The sequence below is a fragment of the Gouania willdenowi genome, chromosome 6 (assembly GCF_900634775.1).
Source record: "Gouania willdenowi chromosome 6, fGouWil2.1, whole genome shotgun sequence".
NCBI classification, from domain to species: domain Eukaryota; kingdom Metazoa; phylum Chordata; class Actinopteri; order Blenniiformes; family Gobiesocidae; genus Gouania; species Gouania willdenowi.
The window spans coordinates 67,469,138-67,486,919 of NC_041049.1; the positions used below are offsets into that span (position 1 = coordinate 67,469,138).

Genomic DNA, 17,782 nt, shown 5'->3' on the forward strand with positions numbered 1-17,782 from the left:
GCAGTGAACTATCGTTACTAAATGTAAGTACTTCATCTACTTAAAACTGATAAATATGTACATTTATTAAATTCACATGTAATTATTTTTTATATCATTTGTATTGTTAAATTGCTGCCACACTAGTTATTTCAATTAGATTTTAATTCAGTATCTGTGACAGCTGCTTAAAAAAAAAAAAAAAAAAAAAAAAAAACTTTTCTGGTTAGTCTATTTTCTATTTGGGAAGCAGTTATTACACACCCCAGGATTTACTGCTCATTACCATTTTCCTGTAAGTAGGAAGTACGCTACACATCAGTTAGCTATGCTGCCTTCCGAACAGGTAGGAAAACTGTAAATGCCAGTGGCACGCCACTCTTGATAAACATATATGTTCACTAAAAACAACACGCAAATAATGTGAAGGAGTAGAAAACTTAAAAATCTTAAGTAGAGTTGTATAGGAGAGATGTATTTGGATTATTCACGAATGTTAGTGACTTTAGTTGGTAACTGTTTAATTGTCGGAGCCTTGTGAGGGTCCTTGAACGCAGCGTCGGTTGTCTGCTGGTCATTGAACTGCTCGGCTGTAAACAGACGGTGTTTCTCCACCTCAGACCCTTCAAACCAGGAGGAGAAAGCAGGATTAAGACCCTCCAACATCATGGTAAGACCGGGGACTTCACCCACAGAGTGTGTCAGGAGTGTTTGGTGTATGTAAAGAGTTTGGTAAAAGTCTGAAGTTTTACCTCGGCCGCCCCACAAACTGTAATACCTCAGTGACGTAAGAAAAGAAAAAAAACTGGGAAACTTGTGGCTGCGAGTTTAGATCAGAGAAATAAATACATTTTTATACTCTTACTGTGTCTATGTGCCCTGGAATCATGTGTTAGAACAATAGGGCGTGTTACATGCCATGCGGTGTCACGCTGTCTTTATTATTCGGTAAAGTCTGTGTTTTTCCAGCTCTGATTATGGTTTCACTGTGAGACACTTACAGGTTTTTTTTTTTTTTTGGTTTTTTTTTTATGTTTGCATTTTGCTCATTATTTGACACAATGAGGCAGTGAAACTGTTAAGAAGGAACGTGCACTTTTAGTCCAACTTGAAACGAAAGTTAACGATGAAACAAGAAGTGATGCTAGAGGCTATGGTTTACTAAAAGTTGGCAAACATGAACAGGATGTCTGGATCTCTGCTGCATGAAAAAGTTTATTTCAAAATAAAAGCACAAGACAACAGGGTACAAGGTAAAGGTAAAATGGACTGGCTGACTGACTTTTGGGGGCCCACCCTTGGAGACCAAAGAAGGAAATAACTTCTTTCTACATTTACTCTGAAGGCTCTGGTAATGTGTTAGAACAGAAATGGGCAACTGGTGCTCCGAATTTTGTGTGGAATTCCAAAGTAAATGCACAAAATGAGGGAAAATTACACAGAAAAGACAACAAAAATTACAACACACAAGATGACTACAAATAAATAACTAAAAAAATATCCAAAACTACAACGCAAATACACATAAAGGACTCCATAACACACAAAATAACAAGAATGTACAGAAAGACGGAAATATATTTAAAACGACAACAAAAAATACACAAAACGACTCCAAGAACATACAAGGCAACAGCAAAAACACACATAATGACAACATAAATGCACAAAACAACAGCAAAAATGTCAGGAAAACACACAACACAACAAAAATAGACTAAATGATAGCAAAAATGTCAGAAAAACACACAAAACAACATAAACGCACAAAACAACAGCAAAAATGTCAGAAAAACACACAAAACAAGAACAAAAATAGACTCGCAAAAATGTCAGAAAAACACACAAATCAATGAAAACACACAAAACAACATAAACGCACAAAACAACAGCAAAAATGTCAGAAAAACACACAAAACAAGAACAAAAATAGACTCGCAAAAATGTCAGAAAAACAAACAAATCAATGAAAACACACAAAACAACTCTAAAAATGTAGGCAAAACAACAACAAAAATAGACAAAATGATAGCAAAAATGTCAGAAAAACACACAAAACAACAACAAAAATGCACAAAGCAATAAGAAAAATGTCTGAAAAACACAAAATGATGACAAAAATACACAGACCTCTTGTTTTCCCCCGCTCAGATTGGTCATTATTCTAAATGTTGTCATGAATCTTGATATTCTTTTTTTCCTTCTGTGGTTTGTATATGTTTTCTGTTTATGATATAGAGTCTGAAATAAAGCCTATCTATTTGATGTGGCCCTCACATCAGAAATTCTAATTTTTGTGGCCCCTGCCTTGATCACAGTTGTCCACCTCTGTGTTTGAACAACAGTGTGTTACGTGTGTGTGTTTCCCTGCTAGATGCTGTCTTTCTATATTGTAATATGAGTATTATTCAGTAATGTCTGTGCTCTGATTGTGTTTTTCCAGCTCTGACTAAGGATTCACTAAGAAGGCTGTTCACTGTGTGACACTTACAGTGAGTTAGAGTTTTTCTCTCTCTCTCTCTCTCATGCCTGCATTCTTCTAATAGTTTGAATAGTTTTTAGACGATATATGCACTTTTAAGTCCTGTAAAAGCTTGTCTTTGTGCTTGTTCATGACCATCCCCGGTTAACATAAGTAATGATTTACAAACCAAACTTTAACCACATTTAGTACGAGTCGAGGGTACATGAACGTGCTGAAAATGATCCAACTAAAGACCGACTAGAAACGTATTGCTCACCGACATGCATTGGGACTGAATGATCATGACTCAGCAAGAATAAGTCTTTAAGCACGTCTTAAATATTGCAGGGAGGTAAATGGAAAAATTAGACCCACCTGGGTGTAACCAGGACAGAAAGTGTATGAGTAAATGAGTTCACACACCACACACAGATTAGACTGTGTGTGATGTGTTGAGACACATACAGGGAGTCCTGAACCGCAGACAGAAACTGGGACCAAACTAAGCTGCTTTCCAATAGGAGTGTGACAATATCTCGATATGGCAATATATCGCGATATTTTTCCCACACGATCGATTATCGATATGCTACCGCTAAGTATCGATTTTTTTTCTTTTTGATTTTTTTCAAAACCTTTTCTGCTTTTTCACTAAAATGTGCTGGTACGTCTTCACAGAAATTTAGTCACTGTTTATTGAAGGAACCAATATATTGTTTACTGTAATATTGCACTATAATGATGTCACTGGTAAGAAAGACCCTATTATTTGTTTACAGAAAGCACTATTGGAGATACTTATTCATTTACATTGGTATGTTGACACTTATTTACAGAAATGTTGCACTAAAATAGTGTCACTGTTCATAGGACACTTTTTCAATTTATTGTCTTTCAGAGATATATATTTTCTTGTTATGTCATAGATTATCGTAGATTGATTTCTGACCAGTATATCGATAATCGCAGTATCGTCATATCGTGAGCTTTGTATCGCGTATTGTATTGTGAGGTACCCAGAGGTTCCCACCCCTACTTTCCAACAAATAACAAACCCTCAGAATCAGAAATAGAGACGGAACCCAAACAAAAAAGATCCGCAACAGGGTTTGAAATGAGAGGGATTGACCCCAGCACACATGATTCAACACAAGAGGCTTCATTACCAGCATAATACTCTAAATGTCTTTACCAACCAAACCAACTAAAAGCTCAAATATGGAAGACAATCTCCCAATAGATTACCTGGATGCCTGCAGAGCTTCATGTCCTGACATTAAATATATTAGATCAATGAAGGAATAAGTGTTTTGATCTCTTTAGTGGCTGCTTTCATTGTTGGGGTCAATTACATTTTTCAGTTACTATCGCGTCTTCCATTATTCATGTTCAATTATGATCACAGTTACCAGCATTTTTTCCAATTACAATTATATTACAATTATTTTGTATCTTCAGAAAATAAATTCCAATTATGTTCTCAATTACTAAAGTTCAATTACAATTAATCACAATTACTGCGCCTGAAATAAATAACTTAAAAAAGTTAACCTTCCTGTTAGCATCTCTTATGATAACGGCTCCTAAATCAGCTGTAAAATACACTAAGAACAAATATCTATCATCTAATTTCTTTCCTGTCTAATGGTTGCCTTGTTAGGCTTCATAATCAATGAAAATATAGGTTTTAAGATTTTTAATGTAGGCGTCTGAGCTTTTTTGTGTCAGTATACTTCTCGATTTAAATCTTTTTAAATGGTAAAATATGGTAAAGCTTGAGATGAAAAATATTCAAATAATTGTTAACTACATATGTGGAGAACTGTAACATGGTTCCCCAGTTTTACATTAAATTACAATTAACAATTTTTATGGAATTTTCATAGCAATTACAGTTACAAAGTCAATAATTTAAGCTCAATTACAATTTAATTATGATTACGACAGCGACAGATTTTTAAAATTACAATTATAATTGCACCATAATTGTAATCAATTACACAATTATAATTGACCCCAACCACCGTTGGGTTTTTTTTTTTTTAAGTAACTGCATTTGTTTGCACAGTTGATACCTACTAGCCTTTGTTTGTTAGTAATACGCAACAGGATTTTTTTTTAATATACAGATATTTAACTTTTTACAGTCTTATGTTACTTTAAACAACAAGAAATGAAAAATGTGTAATAGGTTTGTGTGTTAGTACTTTATAGTAAAAGCTCCTTGATGTCCCAGTGACTTGTTTTGCACACAGCGAGCCTTCTCTCACACACACAATGACCACCATGGAGAGCAGCGACGTGCACACCTTCGGGCACGAGCTTCCAGCCATGTTTGATGGTGTGAAGCTGGCAGCGGTGGCGACAGTTCTCTACGTTCTCGTCCGATGTCTGAATCTAAAGAGTACCACCGAACCGCCAGAGGTCGTCTGCCAGGACACGCCCCTCAGCAGATTCCTGTTGAAGTCCTGCCCCATGCTGAGTGCAGAGTGAGAACTACTATTGTTACTATCGAGGACGGATGTTTGTGCTTCAGTCCTCAGTTTGGGTGGATGCTAGAATGCTATCTTTATTTTACGTAATTTTCACCACAAGTTTCTCATTATTTGTAGTAACACATTGACATTATACATAAGAGAGCAGTGTGGTTATGAAGTTACAGCTGTTACAGTTACAGATATTAAGTGTGAAAATGGGCAGAAAGGACAAATTTTAATTGGCTAATCATGAGGCAGGGTTGGGGTCAATTACATTTTTCAGTTACAATTACATCTTCAATTATCCTTGTTCAATTACAGCACAGTTACGATTACGGTGACCAGCATTTTTTCCAATTACATTGTAAATTGCAATGATTATTTTTGCCCTGAAAGTCAATTACAATTTTTTTTGTCAGTATAGCCATAATTAAAAAAAAAAAAAAGAAAGACAAAGAAAACTAACAGGTAAACCTGATTTGAAACATATTTTAATAATTGTTAAAGTTTAATTGAATTGTAAATTAGTTTTTACAGAATTTCCATTTCAATTACACAGTCAATTATCTGAACTCAATTACAATTCAATTACGATTACAACAGCAACAGATGTTTTTCAATTATGACATAAAAATTTAAATTAATAACATATTACACGGTTACAATTATAATTGACCCCAACCCTGCTCCTCAGGCAGAGCTGGTCAGAGTGATGGAGCGTTGCCTTCAGACTATAGTCGTCAGCGTGGGAATCTTCTTAATCTGCGTTAGAGCCACAGCTGAGTTTAACAATGAGACGCTTGTCTTTTCCCCCCCCATAGATACATTCCACCCTTGTTGTGGGGGAAGAGTGGTCACTTCCAAACCGCTCTCTATGGAAAGATGGGACGAATCAACACTCCAACGCTGAGCGGTGTACGCAAGTTCCTCCCCATGCATGACGGAGCGACGGCGACCTTTGACATCTTTGAAGCCCTGGCAGCTCACAGCACAGGAGGTCAGACATGAGCATTAACATTAGCATCCACAGCACACGTACAGTACATACTATCTACCTGTCTGACTTTCTAATGGCTGTTTGTGTTTTACTCCTAATGCTTGTGTCAGGGTTGGGATCATTTATAATTGTTATTGATAATTAATTATAATTCTGTTATAATTTTAAAAATCTGTTGATGTCATAATTGTAATGGAATTTAGATAATTTACTTTGTAATTGGAATTGCCATGAAACTTTTATAAAAATTATCAATTATAGTTACCATGTACCATGTTACAGTTCTATGTACAGTTCTACACATATGTCATTAACAATTATTAGAATATGTCTCATATCAAGCTTTCCCACATTTTACCTTTAAAAAAACAATGAAATCTAGGGGTAAACTGACAAAAAAATGCTTTGACTCCCACACCAAAAATATTAAGACCTATATTTTCATTGATTAGGAAGCCTAACAAGCTAACCAATAGATGGGAAAGAATTAGATGATAGATATTTGTTTTTAGTGTATTTTACAGCTGATGTAGGACCCGTTATCACAAGAGATGCTAACAGAAAGCTAACACAAGAGGAAGGTTAACTTTTATTACGTTATTTATTTAAGGCTCAGTAATTGTGATTTATTGTTGTTGTACTTTAGTAATTGAGAACGTAATTGTAATTGACTTTCTGAGGATACAAAATAATTGTAATTTAATTGTAAATGGAAAAAATTCTAGTCACTGTAGTCATAATTTAATTGTAAATGGAAAAAATTCTAGTCACTGTAATCATAATTTAATTGATGCCATGAGCACATCAGCCTGGTGTAACAAGAAGCTCATAGTTCATAACACACAAGGGGCACGAGCTCTGATGAACCAACTCAAAGAAAGATGCAGTACATCTCAGCTGTCAATCATATGTGTAATAATTCCCGAAAGTTGTTTTTGTCTTCTTTTTGAATATGTTCAATAGAAATTGACTTTGATCTCCTGACATATTTTGACTGTCAACTGCCAGTCTCCTTCATAGGCGTCTGCTGGTCGCTTTGATGTGACCTTGACTTCCTCGTAATAATTTCAGAAAGTTGTTTTTGTCAGCACTTTGAGATTACTTTGTTGTATTTTGTGCTATATAAATAAAGTTGAAATTAATTGAATTGAATAATGTGTTTAGGTTTAATTTATTCAGACAACCTTTTCTCAGGAATTATACCTTGATCTCCTCCTGACATGTTTCGACTGTCAACTGCCAGTCTTCTTCATGGGCGTCTGCTGATTGCTTTGATGTAACCTTGACGTCTGCGTGATAATTCCACAAAGTTATTTTTGTCTTCTTTTTTAATAATATGGAAATTTACCTTGATATCCTGACATGTTTCGACTGTCAATTGCCAGTCTTCTTCAGAAGCGTCTGCTGATTGCTTTGATGTAACCTTGACTTTCACGTAATAATTCCAGAAAGTTGTTTTTGAATAACATGTTACGTTTCATTTATTCAGACAGCTGTTTTTTCTCAGAAATTGACTTTGATCTCCTGACATGTTTTGACTGTCAACTGCCAGTCTTTTTCAGAGGCATCTGCTGATCGCTTTGATGTGAACTTGACTTATGCGTATAAATTCCAGAAAGTTGTTTTAGTCTTCTTTTTTAATATGTTATGGTTTAATTTATTCAGACAACTTTTCTTCTCAGAAATTGACTTTGATCTCCTGCTATGTTTCGACTGTCAACTGCCAGTCTTCTTCAGTGGCGCACACACATGTAGAACATCCACTTTGAACCCACCCTTGACTCCACCACTCCACTCTTTTTTCTCTGCTGAGACACACATGTTTTCCCTGTGTTTGTGCTATAGATGACATTACTATGGTGATCTGTCCTGGGATTGGTAACCATAGCGAGCAGAACTACATTCGGACCTTTGTGGATTACTCCCAGCGACAGGGTTACCGCTGTGCCGTCCTCAACCACCTTGGAGCCTTGCCCAATTTGGAGCTCACCTCGCCACGCATGTTCACCTGTGGTAAATAGCAGCCTGTACATTAAAGACACATCAGGTTATTATTCATCCTGTAAACTGATGTAAACATCATACCTTGGAACACAACTCATTGGTTGGACATGTTTTCCTGGTCACAAAACATATAGTTTGTGCTTTGATTTTGTTGAAGGAAGGTTAGGAAAATAATTAAAAAGACAGGAAGGAAAAGATTTTAACTCAAATTTAATTTTTCATTCAAAACAAAGCCAATTTTTTCACATTTTTGTGAGTGAGTTAAAAATCTTTACAAATAATGTTAAGTTTGTCCAATTTGAACCTGCTGCTAAACAATTTGACTTTTCAAATTGATTAAATTTGGTTTGAGCTTTTTTTCTTCTGTTCAGTTCTTGATTAACAATATTATGAGTTTTAATCAATCTTTGTTTATTTTGTTCATGTCAGTGTCATTTGAAAGACGGTAATGGAGGACGCTTGAAAGGAAGTTGAAAGACAGGAAGGAGTGAAGCTTTAAATGAGTTTAAAAAGACAGGAAGGAAGGCAGTAGAAAGACAGGAAACTGATTGATTGATTCTCTTTATTTGTTATGAACATCACAGTTACATTGCTAACCCAGATGTATTGTTTTGAGTGTGTTGGCACTCAAAATTTACAACACCTGTCCACAGGAGGCTTTTAAAAAGGTTAAAAGTAACAGAAATAATAAGAAAGTAAAGAGGAAATATGCACTGCACAAAACAATACAAAAAGAAAAGCAATATTCAAAGTTAAATACAGTCATTAGTTATAGGGCAGAGGCAACACGGGTAAGCAAGAAACCAGGTAAAACTATTATGTGAACAAAGCATTGTCACTAGTCTCTAATTTTAGATGTGCGGGTAGAGAGTTACACAGTTTTGCTCCTTTTCAGCTCATCATTTGATGTTTCCGTTGTTTTTAAAGATGTTGATGATGTGTTTCTCTCACTCAGGTTGTACCTGGGAGTTTGAAGCCATGGTGAGCTTTGTGAAACAAGCCTTCCCACAGACACAGCTCATAATCGTGGGCTTCAGTCTGGGTGGAAACATTGTGTGTAAGTTCCTGGGTGAAAACAGGTCCAACCAGGAGCGCGTGCTATGCTGCGTGAGCGTCTGTCAGGGTTACAGTGCTCTCAGGTTGGTTGACTAAGCAAACACACCAACACAAAGACGGGGGTTAGACAAAGGAGTCGTGATTATTAGTTGGTTTTAGATTCTTCCTAAATATAGGCACTACCTGTAAAATAATGTAGCATTACAGTGACTTTCCATGTTACTGAGGAAAAGCTCCTGTTTTTCCCTGCAAACTGCAAATTACCTGCCTAATAAAACCAGGAAGTATTTAGCAGTGGAAACTAATACAGCTACAATTTAATTGCTCTTTTCATCATGTACATGATGGAAAATGCTTCCTTAAGGACACATTTACTGAGATGTATCACAAGCAGGAACTATGCAACTTACTTTAATAACATATTACATGAGAGACTGAGTAATTGTTGGCACTGTCTGTAATTTCACAGCGTAACATGATGAGCAGGTTGGAGTTTGGTGTTTTTGTGAAACTAGTGTCTATTTGAGCTGGTGACTGACTTCCACCAGCTGACACTAGCAGATTTTCGCAAAATAAAAGCAATGTTTCTAAATGTTGACAAAGTATAATTGCGCTTTGAATGTGTTTCCATTGAAGCCTGTTTTGGGCAGGAGCCTCGTAACTCAGGAAGCCACAGGAAGATGGACGCTCAAAACCACCTTATAAAACTCTGTATTCCTTTGTTGTTTCGCGTCTAACGTGGCACCAATAATTTTTAAGTATAACGCTAAGAAATGTCCCGGTGTCACGGACCGAGTTTACCTCCGTACTGAGATTCTCTTACAATCTCATTCGCAATGTCATGCAGAGAATGCTTAAAACATCACATCAGTCGACCGTCGATAAAAAATATATATAATTGTCATGATCAGATTGCTAATTTATATGAATACAACAGATTATTATTGTAAACTTACATTAGGTTAACTGTCATTTATTGCAATGTATATTATAATTGTGTTTTTTTGGAAAATAAAATATTCTTATTCGTATTTAGATTTCTGCATGAGACACTATTACTTTACTCAAGTTGTTGACTGAGATTGTCACTCACTCAGCACGGCGGAAGTAGCAAAAATTACAGCGGAACTATGAAAAATTCATTTTCCGATAGTGTGCATGCTCCTAATCGATCTCAGTACGAGGTAAACACCGGTCTCCTCTTCTGTTTACACGTACCGCGCCATGTTTTCTCGGAGAGAAGTGGTCACGTGACCAGGTACCTCACATCCTGAGACGTTTAATTGCGGAAAGTGTTTCCGTGGCTCTTTTGCGACACATTTCAATTTCGAATATCAGTTGGTTTTTTTTTTTTTCGAAATTCATGTGTTTCCATTACCAGTTTTTATTCTGGAATTTAGATTTTGCTTATTTCCAAGGATAATGGAAATGCAGCTACTAAGACTTTGTCACAAATAATAAACGAGGCACGAGTTGTTTTTTTTACCACCCTTCGCTCGCTGAGTTTTAGTACATAAAAACAAGCAGATCTGGTTACTGACTAGGTTTTCCTGTCGGTCTGGACTGATTTAAAAAGTGCATCGTGAACACAAACTAAGCCAAATCAAGGTGGTAACATTATTTCTTAGTGGCTTAAGTTGGAGGCTGTTCCCGTGTTAATGCAGGTTAAAGAAGAGCAAAAAGTCCTGCAAGTGAAAAAAAGGGAAATGTTAAACAATGGACAAAAACCTTGACGTTTTCACTGCATAGGAAAGATGTTTCAGTAGTTTTTTGTAATGTGAGCTCTGTGTGTTTTTGCTTTCCTCTTCTTGCTGGGGTGTGTGTTTAGGGCTCAGGAAACATTCCTTCAGTGGGACCAGTGCCGGCGCCTCTACAACTTTCTGTTGGCAGACAAAATGAAGAAGCTGATTCTGTCACACAGGTGAAGTCACACATTAACTCTTTGGCTGCTACACAACATGAAGCACAGCGCAGGAAATGAAATGTACACAATTGCTCTACTCTGGTCCTGGAGGGCTCCTGTCCTGCATGTTTTAGATGCAGGACAGGAGACGCCTGAATCTAACGATGGTGTCATCATGCATGACCCAGCCTTTATAGGGCAGCACTAATAGATGCAGGACAGGGGCTCTCCAGGACCCGACTTGTATCACTATCTGCTAGTTTGCAGTTAGATTGTACATCTTGCAATATGTTCTCTGTGATCGTTGAGTAAACAGGAAGTGCAGGACACACAATAGCAAATGTTCCCTTTTTTTATGCTTGAAACACACTTTTGAAACTCATCACAGACTAATAAGTGTAATACAGTAATTAGCATTAATTAGTAAATATTTAGTTTCCGACATTTTGGAAAAAGACTTGACAAATTATGTAAAGTTTGCTTCTCAAACATATTTACTTACCAGGAGTTATAACCTGGGGTATCACGCTGAAGAAAATCTACTAAATTATTTTAAAAACTCTAAACTTAGCCTATAAATAAACAGTATTAACAGTGCAGATTTTAGGTTTGTTTATTTTGATTTAGTCATTCCACACGCTTTGTTTTTACCCAAAAATAAGCCCTACATCTCAGTTCACTTATTGCTGTTAATGTTTTTTTTTCATGCCTTTTACGCTTCTTTCTGATTTTACTGTCAGGTTTTTTTGAACTGGTGCAGGGTTGTTAATTTATGTTTCGATTAATTAATTAAAAGGAGAGAGGAGGAGATGCGTCACCCAGTGCCTGTCCTGACAGACCCAGAATATATCAATATACAGTTTACAGTTAGGCCTTAGATTTTAAGAGCTGCATTTCCTGAACTCTGCTGCAGAAAAGAGGAAAGTTACCTCGACTCGCCTTGTGTCAACAAACACTGCTATTAACAGTTTAAGCAAATAAAAAGTTAGCAAATTTGCACTTTTGTCCCTTCTTATTCATACATAGTGTTACATTCAAATCATCCCATCAATAATTAAAACTATAGGAGACTCACTCACCTGCAGCGGAGAGAGGAGTGTCCTATCTGTGCAAACATGGGATTGTATTCTCAACAGGATAGATCACAGATGGACAATAGTTAACACAGCAGGATCAACAAAGGTGTGATTGTCTATTTCAAGGTCCTTATTATCAATATCCATTTCAACATTTTGAAAAATGACCAATTTGAGCATTATTACAGGAAAGAACAAAGATTATTGTCTATTTTTGTTGTCATTTTGTATAGTTTTCTGTTGTTTTGTGTATTTTGGTTGTCATTTTGTGTATTTTACTGTCATTCTGTGTATTTTTGTATTTGTTTTGTATGTTTTACTGTAATTCTGTGTATCTATGTTATCATTTTGTGTATTTTCCTGTCATTTTTAGTATATTTGGAGTCATTTTGTGCATATACGCGTTGGACAAACAAAATTACCCCCTTGTTGCCCATGTCGGGGATAAATGAAGGGAAAATGCTGGGTTTGATTCTGATGGTCAGCGTTTCTGTTGTTGAGATTTTTGTGGGGTAATTAAAGCCTAACTATAGGCAGGGAATGGTTTCAGATTAGCTTTTCTCCACATTTTGTACATCGTGTGTGTATAACAGTATCTACATGAATGGCCCAAAGAATAATTTTACAGCTATTCCCAGCAAAGGCTATCTCAAACATAGAAGTGGTTTAAATCAATAAATAAATGTTAGAAATACCAATCATTGTTGTTGATTTTGCTTCTTTTGTGATGCATTCTTGCAAATTATGAATCGCAATTTGCTCTGCTCACAGACGAGCTAGCCTGGATGGCTTATCCTTGTTGTTGGTGCTTTATCTTCTGGTTTCTTATGTACTTATTAAAGCCTCTACTTTGTTTGTTGTTCTACATGTTTAACAGGGACACTTTGCTGGGAATGAGCTGCAGTTCCATCACCGAGGCAGATGTGAGCCGACTGTGTGCCGCCACCTCTCTGATGCAGATTGATGATAGCATCATGAGGTAAAAGGTCGACTTTTGACTCTGAAAACAAGGCTCGGCTGCTGTTTGTTTTTGTCGCTGACGTCACACTGTTGTTAATGCAGAAAATTCCACGGCTACAACTCCCTGGGCGAGTACTATGAGAAGGAAAGCTGCGTGCACTTCATCCATAAAGTAAGACAGCAGCTAACATCACCAATGACTCTGTAAAGCGCTTAGATGATTATTATTATTATTATTATTTATATTGTGACAACAGCTCAGAGAACCAAAATGCATAGATGGCTTAAATACAGTCCATAATTTTTTTAAAGGGGTTGCATGAGTTTTTTGTTTTTTTTAAATGTATAGTTACTTTTTCATCTTTAATGCACACACTTTTCCACATCTCTCTGCTAATCCTGTGCACAACAATGTGCTGCACACACACTAAGCACACAGGTCCTTTTGTTCTTCAAACATTCTACCTTCTGTGTCCACTTTTCTACTGTTTGAAGAAGATATTTTAGATGTATAAGGTCAGGAGGCGACAAAAGAACATTGTTTTGTAATTGATTTTACTCAAACAAAGTATATATTGCAGTTGATGTGATAAATTTCTCACATCTGGCAAATCGAGATATGAAATTAAAAAAATATTATGGGGGCAATTTTGGCCCCTGTAGTCTAAAAAATGGGGGCCATGGAAAAAATGTAGTTCCAGCTTGATTATTTTTAGAGATTAAAATGCACAGTAGCTTCTGCCAAACCTTTCTTTTTCAGAGAAGTTTGCAAGTAGTACAGTAGCTATTAGAAAAAGAAGAAGACAGACATCGCTTATAATAAGTTGTTGACAAAAAAAAACTTGGGGGCAATTTTGGCCAGTGGGACAAGGTTTTTGGAGGCATTTTTGGCTAAATTGTGTACCAAATGACATGTGGCGCTCGATAATTTCTTGTGGTCCAGATCCTCCTGTGGATTTTTGTACGTTTGACACCTCTGCTCTAAACCTCTTTAAGAAATCATCTAACGTCACATTTTGGTGTGTTACATTTAAAAAAATCTCTTTAAGTTAGCTGCCGCATTACTTTTTTTATCCCTTCTCTTTTCCCTCCATCTGTAGGTGACCGTCCCCCTCCTCCTTCTAAACTCCTCAGACGATCCTCTGATTCATCAGTCGCTACTGGATGTTCCACGCACACTCGCAGGTCAGCCGTGTTCACCAAACTTCACCTTTCAGTAGATTCACTGTAAAACAAGGGAAAGGAGGAAGTTAGTGTTGGATCATCAGTATTTAGTAGAAACTTTTTAACTTCTTGTTCAGCATTATTAGGGCTAGTAGGTGCTGAGCCAGATTATGCATAAATGTGAGGCAGTGACTTGGATAGTTAAACGTATCTCAGATTAGCACAAACCGGGTGTTGTTGTTCCTGTAGTCCAGAGTGGGACACTGGAGCCTCCATCTTAAGTGTTAAAGTGTTATCACATCTATCCGCTCATGCACGGCCAAGCCCAGGCGGCCTTGTTGAATTTTTCAGGGCCATGTGATCCGGCTTATATATAGAGAACTGTGTGTGTGTGTGCCTGTGTGAGTGTGTGTAGTCTTGCAGCGGCCCCTCTGTGTGTAAATCAGTGTGTAATAAGACCTCAGCCATTGACATGTGAAATTCTAAATGTGTGCCCTCTTCAAGGAAACGGGAATTCACAGCAATTCACGCCATCGGTTATTTCCTGATAATCATCAATCACACAGTATCAATAAAATAGATAAAATTTTGTTTGTGGATTTGATTAGATATGACAGAAAATTAATTATACACACCACTAGAGACAAGAGGCTGAAATACACACACACACACACAGTTTAAGATTATCATCCTGAGAACTAAGGGACAAAAAATATCTTCCAATTTATTTTTTATTTATTTTTAATTCTTAATTTCCTGCCTCTTTGAAGCTAAAACAACACCTCATAACTTGAAATGTATAATACTAATTTTATTCTAAATGCCATGACTACCAAGGGGTTTTACTGCACGATATCAATGACGCATCTTTAAATGAAAAATAACGCAATAAATAAATCAACAGATGTTTTGTCGAAATACTGAAAAATCAAAATAAAAGTTTCATTTTAATATTGGATATATTTATCATTAATAAATATTAATAAATTAATTAAAAAAAACATTAATAAAAGGTTGTAGCACCAACCTTGTTTGCTTATTTATTATTTATTTCTGTACATTCTAGTTTCTTCTTGTATATTCTGTATTTATATATTACTTTAACCCTGCAGTGCTGCTTTTCTTTTCTTTCTGTAATGATGCTGGAAATATAATTTCCCTGATGGAGCCTTCCCAATGGATTAATAAAGTCTATGTAATATAATCTAAATCTTTAATAAGGTTAAAATATCTATACATTAACTTTTGATTTGCCTCTCCTTTTTTCCATGCATTGACTTTTTTCTGCATTCTCTGTTTCATCTAAACATGTCAAAAAGTTCCCATTGTCGCATTCCAATACATGCAATGTCATTAAAAAGGCCAGGATGTCTCCTATGAGGCCTATTAGACATAATATAGTGGCTCAGAGGAGGTAAAAGGCGTAAACCATAAACTAATGGGCTGGTTCACAGGAGGGGGTGGAGTTAGCGGTGTAGGGAAACCCAAAGCGTGTTGGTATATTTGTGTGCCGGCACATCTTGGCCTGTGTCTGCATCACAGTCAGTCACTGATCTATTTTAACTGGAGCTCCACGTCACTCTGTGACTCAGAGAGTCAAATAATGTTTCTTACACTGATGACAGGAAGTGCTTTAATTGCAACATCGTAGGAGCAAATAAATCCTTTGATTTCATTTGACAAAGACCAATGGTGTTTTTTGAATATTCAAAAATACATTTTCCTACAGAGAATACTAAAGCCAGTGTTTACTGTATATAAGAAGCTAGCAATTAGGCCTTTGCATCATATCCAGATTCAAGATATATCAAGTTTTCTATTTTGGTGATAGAGAAAATCACAATATTGTCTATATCGATATATATATATTTTTTTTTTAATGTTTTATTTTTTATTAAAATGCTCATTTTAGAAGACACTGCTTTCTCTACTTCTCAGAACAGCATGAAAAGCAATTCTTTTTCATTTTTGTTCATTTACTTTTTCATTAACAACAAGAATTCACAAAAACCCTCAGCAATACAAGATTATCGGCAAAATGAAAGACAGATCATTATAATATTAATAATATAAAATCCCATTAAAAAGTAAGCGATCATAGATAAGGATATACAGAAAATGTGGATTTTTTTAATGTACCAACGTTAATTTAACTCTTTTTGGATTTTTTATGTATCAGCGTTATCGTCACTCCTCTTTGTGGATTATTTCATGTACTAACATTAACGTCAGTCTTCTTTGTGGATTATTTCATTGTACCAACGTTAACGTTACTCTTCTTTGTGGATTTTTACCGGACTGCTTTTGTTTTGTGTTGTGAGCTTTCATGTTGTGTTGTGGGGTTTGTGTTTGTGTGCTCTTTGTTTTTGTGCTGAGTTGTGAGCTTTTATGGCCACCGTATTATATCGTATATCGCCATTTTGAGAGAAAATATTGAGGTGTGCGTTTTGGTCCGTATCGCCCAGCCCTACGAGTAATCTGTGTGATGAAAATTCTCCCCCTTTAGAGAAGAAACCCAACGTGATGTTTACCCTGACTCAGCACGGGGGCCACCTGGGCTTCTTTGAGGGGGCCATGCTGTTCCCTCAGCCCCTCACGTGGATGGACAAGGCCATCGTGGAGTACACCGACGCCATCTGCCACTGGGAGAAGAAGAAGTGATCAGTTTAGCTTTAGCTTTAGCCAGCCTGACACAAACCTTTGCCTGCACACAGTGCACATTACAGCACTGACAATCAGCCAGTGACACACACACACACACACACACACACACACACACACACACACACACACACACACACACACACACTCCTGGGGTGAATAAGTGGCCTTGTGGCCTCATGGCCTTACCTTACAGAAGGAAAACTAACCGTTAGCTGATATTACTGTAGCTGTGGGTGTAATGTTACCCCGTGATTATTGCCTTTTCTTTCTTTTGTCTAAGCGTCAGTGGCTTAGTGTTCCTTCTGCTGCTCATGTGGAAACTAAGGTGTACAACATGTGTAACTTCTGACATCAGTCAGAGAGGAAATGTTGCTTTATGGTTGATTTATTTGGTCCTACTTTACATGTGGGAATCTGACAGACTTAAGTGCCTTTAAATAAAATGTACTGCCACTGTGGTGATGGGAATTTGTAGAAGTTATGCAGGAGATGTATGATCTCCCCACAGAGCAGCCACCATCACTTTGAATAACATGCAAAGAATGTGAGATGTTTGTAATATTATACTGTTCTTTACAGCAGTTATGCAAAAACAGTGACTATGACTGTTATTTTATTGGAAGATTTGAATGTTACACCTTTCATTTTGTTCATGTGTTTTTAGCGACACACATCGGGTTCAGCAGTTAGCGTCAACGTTTTTGGAAAGCAAACCCACGCATGAGTGCTGAGAACATGCAAACGCCACTCGGTATGGCAGAGACGCAAACCCACAATCCTGCAGCTGTCGAACAGCAGTACTAACCACACCTCCTTCACGTTATTATGTACAATTTATTTATTTTCTTTCTTTTTTTATTTTGTTCAGACCAACTTAAAGTTTTGATGGATGAATCCTAAACAGCTTGAAAAGTTTTCTTGTATCGACTGATCATTTGTCAATCAGAAGGATGAATGTTGGGGACTTAAATTTTTTTTGTTTAAATAAAAAAAAAAAAAAAAAAAAAAAGCTAATTAATGCGCAGAGGACTTGCTTTA

At 36.6% G+C, this 17,782-nt stretch overlaps 1 protein-coding gene and 1 long non-coding RNA gene across 3 annotated transcripts; one reads left to right on the top strand and one right to left on the bottom strand.

The window, feature by feature from the left end:
- Nucleotides 1–295: 295 nt before the first annotated feature.
- abhd2b (abhydrolase domain containing 2, acylglycerol lipase b) lies at nucleotides 296–17,753 on the top strand. Of its 2 annotated transcripts, none has more exons than XM_028449662.1 (11): nucleotides 296–649; nucleotides 2,423–2,471; nucleotides 4,680–4,932; nucleotides 5,742–5,917; nucleotides 7,763–7,930; nucleotides 8,877–9,060; nucleotides 10,806–10,898; nucleotides 12,834–12,935; nucleotides 13,019–13,088; nucleotides 14,017–14,101; nucleotides 16,587–17,753. In XM_028449662.1, coding segments are annotated over exons 2-11 (1,287 nt in total). In that variant the 5' UTR covers nucleotides 296–649; nucleotides 2,423–2,470; the 3' UTR covers nucleotides 16,742–17,753. The 2 variants fall into 2 exon arrangements, with proteins under 2 accessions (XP_028305463.1, XP_028305464.1); XM_028449663.1 differs by having other exon boundaries at nucleotides 4,699–4,932; nucleotides 16,587–16,741.
- LOC114464973 (uncharacterized) lies at nucleotides 9,670–14,430 on the bottom strand. The gene is made up of 3 exons (XR_003674273.1): nucleotides 14,309–14,430; nucleotides 13,982–14,141; nucleotides 9,670–10,857 (listed from the first exon to the last, which is right to left on the bottom strand). It is a non-coding gene; the product is annotated as an uncharacterized LOC114464973 (long non-coding RNA).
- Nucleotides 17,754–17,782: the final 29 nt, after the last annotated feature.